This window comes from Schistocerca nitens, chromosome 5 (assembly GCF_023898315.1).
Source record: "Schistocerca nitens isolate TAMUIC-IGC-003100 chromosome 5, iqSchNite1.1, whole genome shotgun sequence".
Classification (NCBI taxonomy): domain Eukaryota; kingdom Metazoa; phylum Arthropoda; class Insecta; order Orthoptera; family Acrididae; genus Schistocerca; species Schistocerca nitens.
In genome coordinates, this window is record NC_064618.1 from 829,750,224 (window position 1) to 829,770,422 (window position 20,199).

The 20,199-nt window shown below is 45.9% G+C and overlaps 1 protein-coding gene across 1 annotated transcript in view; it reads right to left on the reverse strand.

Annotated features, from left to right (window-relative positions):
* Positions 1 to 20,199, reverse strand: part of LOC126260743 (LIM/homeobox protein Lhx2-like) — a gene marked incomplete at its 3' end in the record, with an annotated part of 187,697 nt that overhangs the window by 155,913 nt on the left and 11,585 nt on the right. The window contains exons 2-3 of the mRNA XM_049958082.1: positions 13,044 to 13,317; positions 12,704 to 12,791 (exon numbers count right to left, since the gene is read on the reverse strand). Of these exons, the coding sequence (XP_049814039.1) occupies positions 12,704 to 12,791; positions 13,044 to 13,317 (362 nt within the window). The remainder of the gene's footprint in view (positions 1 to 12,703; positions 12,792 to 13,043; positions 13,318 to 20,199) is intronic.

The following is a 20,199-nucleotide window of genomic DNA, read 5'->3' on the forward strand; positions in this document are numbered from 1 at the left end:
GTATTCGCAGCACATTACAATTTCCCACATTGAAATTCAATTGCCATTCCCTGCACCATGCGTCAATTCGTTGCAGATCCTCCTGCATTTCAGTGCAATTTTCCATTGTTACAACCTCTCGATATACTACAGCATCATCCGTAAAAAGCCTCAGTGAACTTCCGATGTTATTCACAAGATCATTTATATATATTGTGAATAGCAACGGTCCTACGACACTCCCTTGCAGCACACCTGAAATCACTCTTACTTCAGAAGACTTCTCTCCACTGAGAATGGCATGCTGCGTTCTGTTATCTAGGAACTCTTCAGTCCAATCACACAATTGGTCTCGTAGTTCATATGCTCTTATCTTGTTCATTAAACGACTGTGGGGAACTGTATCAAACGCCTTGCTGAAGTCAAGAAACACGGCATCTACCTGGGAACCCGTGTCTATGGCCCTCTGAAGAGATGAGATGTGGTGAGTTCACTTCCTCTTCTTAATTTTCTTATAGACTTAATTTGGTGCTGGATACTTTCACTACAGTCGCAGGTTCGAATCCTGCCTCGGGCATGGATGTGTGTGATGTCCTTAGGTTAGTTAGGTTTAACTAGTTTTAAGTTATAGGGGACTAATGACCTCAGAAGTTGAGTCCCATAGTGCTCAGAGCCATTTGAACCCATTTTGATACTTTCAGTTGCTTTCTAGGCTTCCTTTAGGAGTGATAAGTGCTGTGAAAATGTGACTGGCATCAGCCAGGAGGCACACCAGCCTTTTCCAGATATGAGGAAGAGTGGCAGGTGGAATATCCACATCCTGCACAGGTGATGAAAGTGGCCCGGGCTGACGGAACGCTAGTTCAACTTATAAGGTCATCAGTCCCTAAGCAATACTTAACCTAAATTATCCTAACGACAAACACACACACCCATGCCCGATGGAGGACTCGAACCTCCGCCGGGACCACGGAACGCTGGTGGACAAGCCATTGTCCACTTATGATGGTCAGTTGGTGGCCGAGATAAAAAGTCCTTCGTTCGAAAAACGGAACTCTCCCAGTAAGTGATACGCGCTGGGAGTTTGTGAAATGACATGCTTCTGAAAACACACTTCTCCTGGTGTTCCTAAAGAGCTCAAAAACAGCTCTGACTTCCTTTGAGGATGGGTGCTGTAGCAGAGTCGGCTACTAGCCCCGTAGCAAGCTTTTAACATTTTAGTGGGACCTGTAACGTGGGGCTCGCTGATGGCAGAATGAGCACCGATTGGCATGTTAGTTGAGACGTCATGTGGATGCGACACACACTAACAAGCTTTTTAAAAACGAGGGGAATAAATGTGATTCATTGGCCTGTTGGCGGTTCAGATTTTTCTGGGCGTGAAATCTTGCCTGTGAAACAGGTACGCCATTGGGTGGCATTGGCAACTTTTTAAAGGACTGATGGACACTTAGTGTTGGTGGAAAGACAGTAGCAAGCTTAGTTTTAGAGACGTGAAAAAAAGATTCGATGGGAAGGCGAGGCTCGAGAGAGTCGATGGGAAGATGAGAGCGGAGGGAGTTGATTGGGAGGCGTGGACGCAGAAGGGTAAAGCTGCGAAAGCATAGAGACTAGACTGCGTCTTCATTCTCAAGTCGCCGAGTTGCTATGCTTACTCTCTGCTCACTGTTATAAGAAGATGATGGTAAGCATTGATTACAGCTCTGGCATGTTAGGGAAACTGAGTGTGTTGCAGCTCAGTTACAAGATAGCTGCCACTGGCTCATTTATCAGCACATCCTAAATTTTGTAGGATCTTTGGGTGGTAACCCCAGACAGACTAACACTGTGATTATCATAGTCAGGCTACTGTGCCTATCTCACGGAGTTAGATCAGAGATTTGATGCAACACCGCCTCTTTCAGTAAGTTTGTCAACTGAGAGCGTTAGTGAGCAATGTGTGTAATAGGGAATATCATTCTAACGTTCTTGTCATCACAACTGTGTTTTACTCCATTAATATTCATATGTGATAATAAACCATAGTGTTATTTAAATCTCGAGTTCATTATCGTAACCAGTTCCTTTAAATGACAATAATACGTCAATTTCCCACCTTCAGGTTCTTTTCTGGGTGCAATAAATCAAAGCGGTAGTAAATCTGTTGCTCACACTAAATTTAGCGCTCGGTCTCAAGGGTTTGCCTGATTTTCGATTAATCTCAGATTAAGATAGATTTCACATTTCTGTCTCACACATGGGGTTTCGCTCATGTTGTTCCTCATTAGTCTTTTTTTGCCCTGAAATCTTTTAGAATTTACTATTTTATACTTACAAGAGTTTCTGTCTGTTAGTTACAATTCTTTAATGTTCCTTTCTAGTTCTAGTCCTATTTCTAGGAATACGAGCATATGTACTTTGTTACCCGATTCCCGATCACTTCTCTTATTTATTTTATTTATTTTTCATTTTTCCACGTTGAAGTACCTGTGCGCAGTTCTTAATCTTCAAATTTTTGTATAAAATTACAAAATCTGAATTAGGTGGACATATTTCGGTCTTTCCGTTCTTGTATCCAAGCAACATATGATTAACGGCAGTGAAAGGTCGACAGTTAAAGGAGCTTGGATCCTACATAGATAATGACCTAAGATCATCGCTAATGAAAGGTAGACAATTAAGAAGTCTTGGATGGGATTATGAGAGTTCTCTGGGCTGCTGTATGGAAAGTATCTGCCATCATTTATCAGCAGAGTTGCAGACCTGCCCTGGTCAGCAGACGGCGCCAACACTAGAGTAGTTCTGTAGCTGCGCCGAGAGGGTGCTGGGATCGGTGGAGGAATCCACAGCCAGCGCCTCCTGTAACCGGGGGCAGTCTTGTGGGCTGTAAAGCGATAGACGTGACTTGCAGCGCGAGCCTTGAAAGACTGGCGGCTCGCGACACACGGATAGTGGCGTCAAGTGCACGAAGGACGGGCCAGTCAGTGTTGTCTAGGTCCTGAGACCCATGCTGGAAGTTCTTAGGTCCTGAGAAGTCTGCTCTTAGGGTGCACAGACAATTGAAAAGTGTCAAGGCATTCTCGATGTGACATTTCTCATTTTAATAAACAAATCCAATTCATCATCAATTTAAGTCGCGTATAGACAAATCTAGAAAACGTCCTTGCCGCAGTGGTGACACCGGTTCCCGTCAGATCACCGAAGTTAAGCGCTGTCAGGTTGGTCTAGTACTTGGATGGGTGACCATCCGGTCTGCCGAGTGCTGTTGGCAAGCGGGGTGCACTCAGCCCTTGCGAGGCAAACTGAGGAGCTATTTGATTGAGAAGTAGCGGCTACGGTCTCGGAAACTGACATACGACCGGGAGAGCGGTGTGCTGACCACATGCCCCTCCATATCCGCATCCAGTGATGCCTTTGAGCTGAGGATGACACGCCGGCCGGTCGGTACCTTTGGGCCTTCATGGCCTGTTCGGGAGGAGAGATAGTGATAGACAAATCTACTTACTTTTAATTCGAGTTACGAGATTAACAACAGTGACTGTAAAGATGAGACAATGTTTTAATCTTCTTCTCTATATTGTAATTAGACTTCTGAGCAAGTAATGGAAGGTTTTTCGCATGTATGAGAAGAGGTTTTGGAACCAACAGTTAGACAGATCGCAGGACGAGAGCCGAGGCGCCCCACTATATTGTTCTCTAGGGACAAGGGGCGATACGTGAAGAGCTCGCCGACCATGAGGATGAGGTCCTGACACCAAGCCAGACACTGCAGGTACGCTGCCGGTCCATATTTTTTTGGCTCAGCGTCACTCTGGCACGTCAAACATTTTCCTCTTGGTTTACAAAACTTTGCACGGTGCGAAAGTACAGCAGAACGCTAAAAAATTGTTTTACTTAATCGTGTTTACTGAAGAAGATGTTGTTTATAAATTGTGTTACTGCTACAATACGTTTGTGCCCTTCGAACCACCAGCCACACGCATTCCACAGCCTGTGGTACTGCTAGACAGCTACCGTTTCAAGCACCAAGAGCTATCCAGGCACGATTCAGGACCGATCTACAGAGCCTCACCTCTGTCAGTACCTCATCTCCTGCTTTACGAACTTCAAAGGAGATCTCCTGGATACCTTATTGCACCGGCGCTCCTGGAACTAAAGGATGTTGCGGGGTAATGGGATTGGTTGATGAATTAACATTTCACTCTGCAGACGATTGTGAGCTGTTCTAAAATTTCCTGGCGGATTAAAACTATATGCAGATACCAGGTTTGATCCGGTACTTAGTTTCAATCTGACAGCAAGTTTTAAAACTGATTCATTCCGTAACAGAATAACAGATGTATTCTGTAAGATATTACGGTGCCCGATGCTAAACATACACACTGTGCCCCAAATCCATGTGGTCAATATTACATTGCGTTCAAATGGTTCAAATGGCTCTGAGTACTATGGGACTTAACTTCTGAGGTCATCAGTCCCCTAGAACTTAGAACTACTTAAACCTAACTAACCTAAGGACATCACACATATCCATGCCCGAGGCAGGATTCTAACCTGCGGCCGTAGTGGTCGCGCAGCTCCAGACTGTAGCGCCTAGAACCGCTCGGCCACTCTGGTCGGCTATTATATTGGGGATCGCGGATTCTGACTACAGAAGAGCTAAGAATAACTGGTAGATGATGGATATTAGCATTATTTGAACACACTCAACTTTCTTCTTAAAGCAACAACTTAAGAGGAGTTAGAACGGAAAAGCAATTTTTTTCACGTTTTCGGATTTTTATCTCATTATAAAATTTGCAATTTTCCGAATAAAATGATGTACATGCCACTTATAAACTCATGTGGGAAGTACTTTATTTATTTTTTAAATATAATCTACACCGGTTGAAAATGTTAAAATTCTTATGTACGTTACTTCAAGATCTAATAAAATCGGAAATTTTTTGATAGAAGACTGTGGACGCTGTGTTATAAAGGTTAAAATACGTGTTTGTATTGGTAGCACTGTCAAAAACAGTATCGTATCGTTTTATACTATAAACACGTGTTGTATGTCGAAGTTCTAACGGTTTTCCGAGTAAAAGTGATGAACAGATTGGCAACTCTCTCAAAAAGTAAAAGTATGACGGCAAAACGAAATGTTTTTAAAAAAGCATGGGTTTCATGGTAATTGATTTTCGAATAAAGGGAAACAATGTGTCCAACACGTGCTATGTGAAGTTACAGACAATGAAATACAGGCAAACTCGTCAGAATCTAGGGAAACACACATTAGTTATTCGAAGTTAAAATAAAACGTTGTGATACACAGTTTTCTCAAAACTGAAGTAATGTAAATGGTAGTTTAGGTTACATTCTGATAGATTTACAGATCCGAACAAGGGTGTTAAGTGAATGTGTGTGTTGTAAAATATGTGGAGGGCCAGTTAGGTTGCATGAAGACAGTGAGGTATCAAATGGACTAGGCAGGAAACTTATCATTAATTGTGCCAATTGTAAATACACTCTGAGTTTGGAATTCTGATAAGTGTGAAGAAAATTATTCTGAAGTAAATGTCATGTGGTTTTGTGGATTGAGAGCTATTGGCAAAGGACCCACTGCAGCTGAAACAATGTGTGCCGCGATGAAGATGCCACGCCCAACTTGTAAAATCGACAAGTATGCAAGATTTATTGGAGCTGCTGTGGAATCTGTTGCATGTGAACCAATGAAGAGTGCTGCAAACGAAGCTGTTGAAATAAATGATGGTATGACTGACATACCAGTAGCTTTTGGTGGCACTTGGCAGAAGCGCAGCTAGGTTCTAAGAACTCTGTTGCTACGGTCGCCAATGTGGATACTGGAAAGGTAATAGATTTCTAGATTTTAACCAGACATTCTTATAAGTATAAATCACGGAATGAAGAAGGGCATATCTGTGACAGAAATTATGAAGGAACAAGAGGTGGCATGGAGGCCTCTGCAGCTACTGAAATTTCTAGTCGATTTGTGAATCAAAAGGGAGTGTGTTACATTAAGGTGATGGAGACTCAAAAGCATATAAAAGTGTAGTAGCTGCTCAGCCTTATGGTGAGAAGATTACCACAAAACTGGAATATGTCGGTGATGTCCAGAAGAGGATGAGCACCAGGTTGAGGAACTTGAAACAAACTTTGAGAGACAAGAAACTTTCTGATGGCAAAACCATAAGATGCAGGCTGACAGACAAAATGACTGATGAACCACAGTAGTATTACGGGATGACCATTAGAAATAATACAGAGGATTTGTTGAAAATGAAGCAGGCAGTATGGGCTTACATTCGTCCACAGACTGTCAACTGATGGAAAACCAGTAAACCACCTTTGCCCTTCTGGACTCTGATTCACTGTGCAGTTACCGCAATTCCCAGTACTCAAACAGTTCATGACGCCATAAACATTCCATCCCAGCAGCAGTCATGGATATTATAAAACCTATTTACAGTGACGTGGCAAATCCTGAATTACTGTAAATGTGTCTGCATGGTCAGACTCAAAATTCCAATGACTCCTTCGATTATCTTATATGGACTCTCTTATCAAAAAATGTTTTTGTTGGAATGAAGACACTGAAGTGGAGGTCAGCGATGCTGTTATTGCTTTTCATGAAGCAAACATTGGTAGGGCGAAAGTGCTACAGCATATGGGAATTAATCCTGGAGAAAACTGCATGAGAGAACTTGAACGGATGGACAAGGTTCGCATTGATGAAGCAGAGTATGCAGCACAGTTGGCCACTAAGCAGTCCGCAAAGAAGAAAATAAGCAAAAACTTGGAAAAAGATCAAGAGTATGATGTACAGCATGGTGCAGGGTGCTTCTGAGTGATTAAAAATAAAAAATTAAGCACATCTTAAGTGAGTTACAGTATTTTGAAACTTTAGAAGCCGTTACTGAAAATGTAAATTTTCTGAAGCATTTTTCCCCATATCTCAGAAACAACTTCGAGTAGAGTATTTAAATTTTCAGGATGTAATAACATACATATCTTGAGTCTACTGAACTAAAAGAAGAACATAATGTTTTGTATAATTAAAATTATTTAGGATAGAGTACAAAAAAGTATACAAGATTTTAACTGTGTAATTAAAAAATTGTATTTCCGAACACAGTGGCTGAAATGCAATTATTGTAGTTCAGTGGACTCAGAACATACATTTTAATGTCCTGTAAGACTTTCATGTCAATTGCTACAGTGGTTCCTGAAATACAGGGAAGCCAAGTCACTAAATTTAACATTGTCGGGATAGGGCGTTCCAGCTCCGCCTAAGCTCAAAGCAACTGTTCAAAATGATATCCACCAGCCCCGGTACTTGTATTACTTCAGCACATAAAATTTCATAGTTGCAGATGTGACGTCCTAGAGAAAAAGTCTCCACTGTTATTACAATAAAAAGGAACACTCTTTGTCACTCAACAAAAAAAGGTAAATTGCTGACTTCGTAACCGAACTCAGCCTAGCGCGTATATCATTTTCAGATAAGAAACTAAGTTCGCGAGGGAAAAATGAATATCTGTACATCTGTGCACCCGACCTAATGTTTATTTACATGATCGGTACGCGGGATATAAAACAATGGATGCAGAATTTTGTACCCTAGTTCTCAAATACTAATTCTCTCAGTTTGTCCAATACTAAAACTATTATCCATTATGGATGAGTATCACTGTGACTGATGAATAAAGATTTCTTGAAATTACTGGAACCAGTCGCCTTTTGTTTTGTTCTTCAATTTTTATCATCCCATTACCGGTTTCAAAACCGGCAATGGAGTAATAAAAATTGAAGAACAAAACAAAGAGCGACTGGTGGTAGTAATATAAAGAAACCTTCATCCAATACTGTTTCTCGAAGACAACGTCAACTCTCTTCCATAGCTTAATCGAGCATCTTCTGTTTATGTTAACCGACGTCATACGTTATAGATGCACTGCACCTACCAAGAACACTTCCAACAAAGAACGAAAACATGACCCACGCAGGCTGTGAGCTATTTACTGAGGCCGCGCGGTTTGAGGCGCCATGTCACGGATTGCGCTGCCCCTCCCGCGCGGAGGTTCCAGTCCTCCCTCGGGCATGTGTGTGTGTGTGTGTTGTTCTTAGGATAAGTTAGTTTAAGTAATGTGTAAGTCTAGGGAGCGATGACCTCAGCAGTTTGGTCCCTCAGGAATTCGCACACACATTTCTATTTATTGAGCGTGCTGTTAGCTAATTTCGACCGTCGGTCATTTTCAAGCACCTTGCGATCATTTCTGCCTCAGACATTTCTTGTTGAAACGAATGCATTCGTTCAACTTCGCAAAAACGATCCAATACCAACGGACTGTCATAAAGGTGGTAAGGCTGAACGAATTTCTACAAGCAGCGGTTATGCGATGGTGCTTGAAAATGGCTGACGGCCGAAATTAGGTAATGGCACTGACAATAAATAGCTTACAGCCTGCTTGCACCATGTTATCGTTCTTAAAGCAAGAACAAAATTCTAAAAACTTCTAACAAACGAGTTTCCCACTCGCCTTTCCTAATACTGATTTTGCGCGTTCATCCAATTTCATATTGTTCCATAGCATTACCTCTCCTTACTCGGTATGATTAATCTACACACCGTTGAAAAGAACAGCATTTAAACTTGCGGTTACGACAGCATGAGATATCGCGTAAACGGAGAGCCATATTGCGTCAGTTGCAAGATGGTTACTATGCAACGCGCGGCTTTCTACGTTCCTGAGTTCGGCAGAAGTGAATCGGTAATTTCAGTGTACAGAGAATTTCATCTCTGATTCGGCAGTCGACGGCAAACTAAGAGAGAATTAGGCAATTACGTTAAGCAGTTTCAAGAAACTGGAAGTCTCTACAAAGACGGGAAGCATCGTCGCCCATTGATCTCTTAGTTCATGCCGTGTTGACTTTTCCTTGTGGAGGTTTGTAAAAGAGGAATTGTAGATTGCGTCTCTAACAACAATACTACCGAACTGCATCACAGCTGCGGTGAACACAGTTACACAGGAGAATATTCCTCGTGTGTTCGATGTTACGTACGAGCGGGGAGACTAAATTCATAGCTTGTATTTGTAAACTTAAAAACAGACTCTTTCGATCTATAAATATAGCTTATTTGTACACATCTTGTATTGCATTAAATAAAAATCTATTAATCCTGCCTATCTTTTTCAGTAAGCCAAGATATTTAATCCAATGTAATTATTACAGGTATATTTTTCTTTCTGCTACAAGCATTATGTCGCATTTTTCTGCTCTCTTTAAACTGACGCTTCATTTACCAGTCCCTTATATCTACAGGCACACTGCATGTGTTAGGTCCTCACACTTTTCAAAAGCAGCCAGCATGCGGGTATATCGTCGCTTTCAAACGGCGTGTTACTCTATACACCACAACAGCAGCTCCTCTTTGTTTCAATAATCACACCACTGGATTCTCCACGACACAATATTCACTTTTTATAGCTGTTTTAGTTGTACTGTTCGTTATTGTACTAGTAGTGGTATATGCCATTCTATCAGTACTAATAGCAACAGGTATAAAGGTAACTGTAAAATGGTTCAAGACACTTTGATATAATGAAAATCGGTGGCTCTTTTTCTATCACAGTAAAGGAAGACCCAACTGAAAGTGGAAAAACATACCACAGGAAACCTGCATGTGGAACAACGTATAGGTAGCTATCTAAATAAACTCATGCTCATAAATTAAGGATATTGCTGATACGTGGTGAAACAACGCCCTGGTGGGCAGTTTGTGGGTTTAAATCACCTCGGGGTATGACAATGTAGTGCATTTGACCTGCGGTCGTCGCACGGTGGCGATGGCAGCAGTCCACATCCGCAGAGGTGTGTTGGCGCATGTCAGAGTAAGGTGCAGCGAGTAAGTGTGCAGACGTTATAAGACGTGCTAATGGTGACTGTGTGTTGGAAATGACTCAAAGAACACATACTGATGTCGTTATGAGTGGTAGATTACTAGGGCGACTGGAGGCTGCCGGCCGGAGTGGCCGTGCGGTTCTAGGCGCTACAGTCTGGAGCCGAGCGACCGCTACGGTCGCAGGTTCGAATCCAGCCTCGGGCATGGATGTGTGTGATGTCCTTAGGTTAGTTAGGTTTAATTAGTTCTAAGTTCTAGGCGACTGATGACCTCAGAAGTTAAGTCACATAGTGATCAGAGCCATTTTTGAACTGGAGGCTGGTCAAACACAGTAGGTCGCAGTACGGGCCCTCCGTGTGCCACAAAGTGTGATCTCAAGATAATGGCAACGATTCCAGCAGACAGGAAACGTGTCCGGGGGCTACAGTACGGGACGTCCACAGTGTACAACACCACAAGAAGAACGATATCTCACCATCAATGCCCGCAGACGGCCACGCAGTACTGCAGGTAGCCTCGCTCGGGACCTTACCGCAGCCACTGGAACAGCTGTGTCCAGACACAGTCTACAGACGACTGAACAGACATGGTTTGTTCGCCCGGATACCAGGTGCACATGGTCATTAGAATAGTGGTTCCAGGTTGTGTTCTTGGACGAGTCCCGGTACAGTCTCAACAGTGATTCTCGCCGGGTTTTCATCTGGCGTGAACCAACCCCCTAATGTCCTTGAAAGGGACCTGTATGGAGGTCGTTGATTGAGGGTGTGGGGTGGGACTATGATTGGTGCACGTACACCCCTGCATGTCTTTGACAGAAGAACTGTAACAGGTCAGGTATATCGGGACGTCATTTTGCACCAGTATGTCCACCTTTTCAGGGGTGCAGTGGGTCCCACCTTCCTCCTGATGGATGATAACGCACGGCCCCACCGAGCTGCCACCGTGGAGGAGTACCTTGAAACAGAAGATATCAGGTGAATGGAGTGGCCTGCCTGTTCTCCAGACCTAAACCCCATCGAGCACGTCTGGGATGCTCTCGGTCGACGTATCGCTGCACGTCTTCAAACCCCTAGGACACTTCAGGAGCTCCGACAGGCACTGGCACAAGAATGGGAGGCTATACCCCAGCAGCTGCTAGACCACCTGATCCAGAGTATGCTAACCCGTTGTGCATGGTGATCATATCCTATATTGATGTCGGGGTACATGCGCAGTAAACAGTGGCGTTTTGCAGCACATGTGTTTCGGGACGGTTTTCTCAACTTATCACCAATACCGTGGACTTACAGATCTGTGTCGTGTGTGTTCCCTATATGTCTATGCTATTAGCGCCAGTTTTGTGTAGTGCCACGTTGTGTGGCACCATATTCTGCAATTATCCTTCATTTATGAGCATGAGTGTATAAGAGCGTAGTACGAAGGCGTGCTGAAAAGTAATGCCTTCGAATTTTTTATGTTAAAACTGTAAAGCTTTTTAAATAAAATAAACTTTGTTAACATTCAATATCTTTAGTCATCATGTCCAAATATTTGCAGCCTTCTGCCGCTCCAGGTCTCTGAATTGTTGCGTGTAACGTAAGTATGTTCGTGCGTAAGAGACAGCGTGCCGTAAACGAGTGTCGAATTCGAAGAGTTCGTCGACATGTGGAACACCCTCCGTTAAGCAAGACAACGCCAGACCACACACTATCGCTGCGACAGCTGCACCAATCCGACACCTTGTGTTCATTGTCATCGATCATCCTCCATACAGTCCCTAATAGGGTCCATTCGAGTTTCATCTGTTCCTAAATTTGGTGAACACCTTCGACAACCTTACTTTGATAGTGATCGACCAGCGGAAGCACAGGTGAGGTTATTGCTCCTTCAACAAAGTCAGACATTTTCAGTAACCGCGTCAATAAACTTGTCTCCCGCTGGGACAAGTGCGTTCGTCTCCAGGTTAACTATGTTGAAAAACAGATACGTAGATACCAAGATTAAAGATAAACAATGTTAATAAACTTCGTTTACTGCAAAATTGCATCAGATTTTTCACATAAGGACGCCCTCGTGACAGAAAGAAACAAAGACAAGGAAAAACAGTGATACGGTAAATGCAAACTTAATTCAATGTTGAGAGTAGAAAAAAAGTAACAGGAAAAAAAGAGCACCATGAAAATTACACAGTTCTCTACGTAACGGTCCATTGTTGTCATAAAAAGCGACCTATCATAAATTAATACATAAAACAATACTCACATTACACGGTAATGTATAACGCTTCAGAAACACTTATCTATTAAGACACAAATGAAAATAAGAACGTAACTACTCAGTAAATGTATTGTTTATAATTTGCAACGCTTCTCAGAGGCTATGCTCCGTTATCAGCAGGCGCTTCCGATGTTTAGGTCAGAAAAATTGCACCTATGAATTTAAAATGTTGGAATATGTATAACGTTTTATGTTTGTGACTTCCATCACACATTACTGAAGGTGGGGTGGTAAATTCTTCCAACTAATCCACCAAAAGCACTCTGTAATCGACGACATAAATACAAAAAAAAATGTAGATATTGCACCGTCGGTAATCTCCTAGTAGCGACGCACCTGTGCTTAACACGATAATTTACACCTGATGATGGGACGCAATATCCGAAACACGTTACAAATAAAAAACTTATAGACTAGTTCCTTATTGTTTTAAATATATTTTAAAGGTTCAGATGTGCATACAGCCTACCAAATATGTATATATGTAAACGTTTCTGTACATATGGTTAAGTGCTATGTTAGTATGTTTATCAATGTTAACGCAGTGCTCGAGACTTGAAGGGACGTACTTGAGGCTGGACTCACCGAGCGCGGCGGCGGGGATGCGCAGGCCCACGGGCATGTCCTGCGGCTCGACGGCGGAGGGCAGCTTCCTCTTGCGCGGGCGGCCCTTCTGCACGCCGGTGCCCACGGCCGCCGCCGCCGCCGCAGCCGCCGCCGCCGCGGCCGCCGCAGCCGCCCCCGCCGCGCCGCCGAAGAAGATGGTGGCGGGCCCGGGGCTGCCGGCGCCCACGCCGACGCCCACGCCGATGGCGCCGCCGGGCACCGAGCCGCCCCCTCCGCCCCCGGCCGCCACGACGGCCGGCGGCACGGCGCCCGCCGCCGGACAGCCTCCGCCGCCCCCCGCCCCCGGCGACGCCGGCGCCCCGCAGGGGGCGGCGCCGGCGCCGGCCCGGAAGGCGGCCTCGAGGTCGCAGTAGGGCGCGCCGGCCGCGTCCTGGCTGTAGAGCAGCTCGTAGTGCGGCCGGCAGTAGACGAGCTCGTCGCGCATGCCGAAGTGGTCGCCCTTGGCGAGCGGCACGCCGCACGACGCGCACGTGAAGCAGTGCACGTGGTAGACGAGGTCGCGGGCGCGCATCACCAGCTCGCTGGCCGAGATGCCCGCCTGGCACCGCGCGCACCGCTTCACCGCGAACAGCCTGCCGGCAACCCGACTCCGTCACTTCCGGCCCCGAGTCCCTGCTGTCACCCTGCCTTCCAATTTCCCTTTCAATGCTAAAGACTCGCAACTAGTGGTGGCAAACAAGCCCGGCAACCCTCGTACCTACGCTGCGGGAGGAGAACCAAGCAAAAACATTGATGTAACCCTAGTAACACCAAACGTATATAATATCATCCAACAGTGAAAAGTCGAAGAAAATGCCACTCCTAGCGACCACAATCTTATAACATCACCTTGGGTTATAGAGTGTCCGGCTGGGCCATAGGGTGGGAGGTGGAATTTAACTATAAAAGGACTGACTAGGAACGCTTAGCGAGGGAGTGCGACATTCCTGCCTCGCCAGAGGGTGACAGACACCGGGACATAGACATACACTCCTGGAAATGGAAAAAAGAACACATTGACACCGGTGTGTCAGACCCACCATACTTGCTCCGGACACTGCGAGAGGGCTGTACAAGCAATGATCACACGCACGGCACAGCGGACACACCAGGAACCGCGGTGTTGGCCGTCGAATGGCGCTAGCTGCGCAGCATTTGTGCACCGCCGCCGTCAGAGTCAGCCAGTTTGCCGTGGCATACGGAGCTCCATCGCAGTCTTTAACACTGGTAGCATGCCGCGACAGCGTGGACGTGAACCGTATGTGCAGTTGACGGACTTTGAGCGAGGGCGTATAGTGGGCATGCGGGAGGCCGGGTGGACGTACCGCCGAATTGCTCAACACGTGGGGCGTGAGGTCTCCACAGTACATCGATGTTGTCGCCAGTGGTCGGTGGAAGGTGCACGTGCCCGTCGACCTGGGACCAGACCGCAGCGACGCACGGATGCACGCCAAGACCGTAGGATCCTACGCAGTGCCGTAGGGGACCGCACCGCCACTTCCCAGCAAATTAGGGACACTGTTGCTCCTGGGGTATCGGCGAGGACCATTCGCAACCGCCTCCAAGAAGCTGGGCTACGGTCCCGCACACCGTTAGGCCGTCTTCCGCTCACGCCCCAAAATCGTGCAGCCCGCCTCCAGTGGTGTCGCGTCAGGCGTGAATGGAGGGACGAATGGAGACGTGTCGTCTTCAGCGATGAGAGTCGCTTCTGCCTTGGTGCCAATGATGGTCGTATGCGTGTTTGGCGCCGTGCAGGTGAGCGCCACAATCAGGACTGCATACGACCGAGGCACACAGGGCCAACACCCGGCATCATGGTGTGGGGAGCGACATCCTACACTGGCCGTACACCACTGGTGATCGTCGAGGGGACACTGAATAGTGCACGGTACATCCAAACCGTCATCGAACCCATCGTTCTCCCATTCCTAGACCGGCAAGGGAACTTGCTGTTCCAACAGGACAATGCACGTCCGCATGTATCCCGTGCCACCCAACGTGCTCTAGAAGGTGTAAGTCAACTACCCTGGCCAGCAAGATCTCCGGATCTGTCCCCCATTGAGCATGTTTGGGACTGGATGAAGCGTCGTCTCACGCGGTCTGCACGTCCAACACGAGCGCTGGTCCAACTGAGGCGCCAGGTGGAAATGGCATGGCAAGCCGTTCCACAGGACTACATCCAGCATCTCTACGATCGTCTCCATGGGAGAATAGCAGCCTGCATTGCTGCGAAAGGTGGATATACACTGTACTAGTGCCGACATTGTGCATGCTCTGTTGCCTGTGTCTATGTGCCTGTGGTTCTGTCAGCGTGATCATGTGATGTATCTGACCCCAGGAATGTGTCAATAAAGTTTCCCCTTCCTGGGACAATGAATTCACGGTGTTCTTATTTCAATTTCCAGGAGTGTATTTGAGAGAACACAGGAACTGGTGAGCGCAATAACTAGAGCGGTGAAAGCAGCCGTACCGACTAGGACGAAGCCCAAAAAATGGTTCAAATGGCTCTGAGCACAATGGGACTTAACATCTATGGTCATCAGTCCCCTAGAACTTAGAACTACTTAAACCTAACTAACCTGAGGACATCACACAACACCCTTTCATCACGAGGCAGAGAAAATCCCTGACCCCGCCGGGAATCGATCCCGGGAACCGGGGCGCGGGAAGCGAGAACGCTACCGCACGACCACGAGCTGCGGACGACGAAGGCCATGGCGGCCTCTCCCTCACCATGGTCGCCTGAACTTGAGGATACACATCGATCTGTCAGAAGGTTGAGGAGGCGATACCAGCGCAGTGTCGCCTGTCTGGAACGGCAAAGGTGGCTGCTGCAGTATCGGGAGGCTAAACTTAGGTTCCAAAAGGAACTAAAAGCCGTAAGGATAAGAAGCTGGGAGAGCTTTGTTCAGAATCAATTGGCATTAGACCCCTGGGGCACACCATACAAATTAGTCAGAGGAAAGATCCGCTCTCCTATGGAATTGTCGACAGTCAGGCATGGGGACAGGATGACGGAATCCTGGCAGGAGACTGCGGAGGTCCTCCTCCAGTCCCTGCTGCCTGACGATATCGGGGATGGGGAATCTGAAGGAAAGCGGCAGCTACGACATGATGAACTCGGAGAATGCAACAATAACACGGCAGTCTACCCTTTTTCACTGAAGAGGGGTAAATCTCCCGGGACAGACGGCATTGTAGCGGAGGTGGTGCAATTCCTAGCTCACCAGCTAACTACACCACTCACTCACCTGTATAACGAATGCCTCAGACAACGGAAGTTCCCGAAGATCTGGAAGACAGCGAATGTTGTGATCATCAGAAAAGGACCCGATAAAGACCCAACAGAAACAAAATCATATAGACCCATATGTTTGCTGGACATACTTGAGAAGATATTAGAAAAACTACTAGCTGACAGACTGGCTGCACACCGAGTACTGTGTGGGATGAGCAGCAGGCAGTTCGGCGTCAGGCCTGGGCGATCGGCATCTGATGCAATCGCCCTGGTGGCCGAGGTCTGTGGCTCGACCCCGCAAAAGTACGTGGTGGGCATCATGGTTGACATCAGTGGCGCCTTCCACAGCCTGTGGTGGCCTTCGCTCTTCTCCTCCTTGCGGGAGAAAGAGTGTCCAGGGCGCTATATGGCTGCCTGAGGAGTTATTGTCAGGATCGGGAGGTGTGGCTATCATCCCCTAGCGGGAGAATTGGAAAATCAGTAACAAAGGGATGCCCCCAGGGTTCCGTATTAGGCCCCCTGTTTTGGGAAGTCCACATGAAGCCGTTATTGGATACTTTACAACAAAGTGAAGAAGTACTAGGGGTGATAGCCTACGAACATGACCTTCTCCTGTAGGTTGGCGGCTGTAGTCGCGAGGACATACTGCCCAAAATAGAAAGAGCCATGAAGAAACTGCAACTATGGTGCCAAAACAACAAAATGAAAATATCACCAAGTAAGTCAACTTACCTATTACTAAAAGGACAATTAATTAGAAACCTAACTGTGAGAACTGAGAGCTCACTGGTTCTTCGGGGACGTGAGACACGGTACTTGTGAATCATCATTGACGAAAGGTGGAACTTCGGGAAACACATTGTCACCGTAACCCAGAAAGCCCTTCAAACACAAAAAAATCTCATCTCCATCGGACACAAAAGATTTCATCTTCCCCCTCATCTCATAAAACTATATCACAACAGTATTCTAACATCAATAGTGGGTTACGGCTCAAGAGTCTGGGCACACAGGCTCACCAGGGCTGTGTGACAGTGAGAAGGGTTTAGAGAAATATGATACTGAGATCTGTAGTAGGGGCCTATAGAACATCTCCGGGGGGAGCCTTGTTAGTCATAATGGGGCTCTGCCCCCAGGACATCAACATTAAGAAAGGGAATACGGCGAAGACAGGAGAGATATTAGGCATTGGGGTTGAGGATAGGGGTGAGCAACTGTGGCAAGAATTATTGGAAGCTGAAGAAATTGGGCGTAGAACTTTTGAATTTTTTCCTAGCGTCAGGGAACGACTGGAGATGAGATACTTTGAGCCTACTCGAGGGATGATCCATTTTCTCACTGATCATGGGCCATACCCGACATATTTATGTCGGTTAGGGAAAATGGCCACACCCGCGTGTGAATATGGTGAATCAGAGCGTACCCCCGATCATGTGGTCTATGAGTGCCCCCTTTTCAATGATGCAGCATCCACATTACGTGACCAATTACATGACCATGACAAAAGCCACTTGCTAAGACAAGAAGACACTTTTCAAACTCTTAACCAATTGGTAGATGAGGTATCACAAAAAAGTGTTAAAGGAATGCCTGAGGGACATAAACTAACTTAACAATTTGAGACACACGAAATACTGAATTTTTCGCCCTATTCCCATACCGCCTGTGCGTTGACTGGCCGACTTTCCTCATAGTCTAGAATCCGCCTCGTACACGATTTGGGGGAGTGAGGTACAACATCACCGATACAGGACAAAGCATCGGAATTGACTTAGGTTAGAACTAGTTAGTAGGACTTAGATTAGGAAATTAGTTATTTAGGAATAACATCCTTGGCCTGCCCTCGTGCCAGAGGCACGCCTATCGGGATTAGCTCGATGGGCAAGGCTCTAAAAAGTAGGTTTATAAACTACTGACACAATTGTGACGCTGCACGCAATGGAATTTAGTTAAGCGTAGGTAATATAAATTTAATATTAATAATAATAGACAAATTAGTTGCCCATTGTTATCTAGTTGTAGCTCACAATTTAATCAAATCTGTATCTAGCTGCAATTAATGTTTGGATAAAATTAAGACCTACTAATCATTTAAGGAAGTGGGTTACGCTTGTATAACTATTATTATTATTGCAATAAAGAATTTTTTTTTAAGACTCAGCGACACAGACGATTACTTTACGGCTAGTTAAAATGATATTCAGATTAAGCCTCAGTCCTCTTTCCCTTTTCCCAAACCCCAAATTCTTGGTGTTTCAAATTAGGCTATAGTTAAAAATAACTGCAACCAGTAACTTAACGAAGCATCCATATGCTTTCCTCACACATTTCGACCCATTTTCAGTTTTTGAGCCGCAGGATAGGCTGCCTCTGTCTGCTGAAACTCCGCTCGCACAAAACAGGTAGCTGTAGTTTTCAGTAGGTGGTCACCCACAGCTCGTATTTCAAGAAAGTCATGATTACCTTCATGAGCTGCTGATCAGGTTTCATTATTTAACAAGCAGTTTCGTTTTAGGAAACATCATCAGCTTCATAATAGCTTTTATAGCATCATACTGGTGAAACAAAATCATTACCGTGAGATAATATAATCCATAAATTAGTCACTTCTCACTTTCGAATACACTGAAGAGCCACAGAAACTGGCACACCTGCCTATATCCTGTAGGATCCCCGCGAGCAGGCAGAAGTGCCACAACCCCACGTGGCAAGGACTCGACTAATGTCTGAAGTAGTGCCGGAGGGAACTGACACCGTGAATCCTGGAGGACTGTCCATAAATCCGTAAGAGTACGAGGGTGTGGAGATCTCTTATGAACAGCACATTGTAAGACCTCCCAGATATGCTAAATAATGTTCATATCTGGGAAGTTCGATGGTCAGTGGAGGTGTTTAAACTCAGAATAGTGTTCCTGGACCCTCTCTGTAGCAATTCTGCACGTGTGGTGTGTCGTATTATCCTGCTGAAATTGTCCAAGTGCACCGAAATGCACAGTAGACATGAATGGATGCAGGACATCAAACACTATGCCTACGTACGTGTCACCTGTCAGAGTAGTATCTAGACGTATCAGGGGTTCCATATCACTCCAACTGCACGCGCCCCACATTAAATAGCCTCCACCAGCTTGAACAGTCCCCTGGTGTCATGCAGGTCCATGGATTCATGGGGTTGTCCCCATACCCGTACACACACGTCCATCAGCTCGATACAATTTGAAACGATACTCGTCCAACCAAACAACGTTTTTCCAGTCACCTATAGCCCGGTGTCGGATTTGACGGGCCAAGGAGGGGCGTAAAGCTTTGTGTCGTGCAGTCATCAAGGGTACAGGAGTGGGCCTTCGACTCCGAAAGCCCATATCAATGATGTTTCCCTGAATGGTTCGCACTCTGACCCTCGTGGATGGCCCAGCACTGAAATCTGCAGCAGTTTGCGGAAGGGTTGCACTTCTGTCACGTTGAACGATTCTCTTCAGTCGTCGTTGGTGCCGTTCTTGCACGATCTTTTTCCGGCCGCAGCGATGTCGGTGATTTGATGTTTTACCGGATTCTTGGTACTTACGGTACACTCATGAAATTGTCGTACGTTCGCTACCTCGGAGATCCAGTGTCCCATCGCTGGAGCCCCAAATATAACACTACGTTCAAACTCACTTAAATCTTGCTAACCTGCCATTGTAGCAGCAGTAACCGGTGATGATGATGATGTTTGGTTTGTGGGGCGCTCAACTGCGTGGTCATGACTGAAGTACTTAAACTCAGTCGCAATTTGTACACAATGCAGTTTTTACAGAGTACAGTCTAGTCAGTGTCTCGAATGACGATGATGAAATGATGAGGACAACATAAACACTTTATCCCCGGGCAGAGAATATCCCCAGCCCGGCCGGGAATCGTACCCGGGACACCGCGATCCAGAGGCGGCAACGCTAGCGACTAGATCACGAGGCGCGGACAGTAATCGATGTAACAACTGCGCCATACCCTAGCCGACCGTAGCGCCGTATTCTGCCTGTTTACGCGTCTCAGTATTTGAATACGCACGCCTATATAAGTTTCTTTGGCGTTTCGGTGTATACCAGACTTTGTTCATCCGTTAGGTGATAAAGAGACTTGGTGACTTTGAACAGCCTTTACACATAATTTCAAACCTTCACGAAAAATGTTTCCCTGTCAGACTCCATAAAACGTTGAAAGAAAAAAGTTTCTGGCTTACTACATTTTCGCTGTTCGT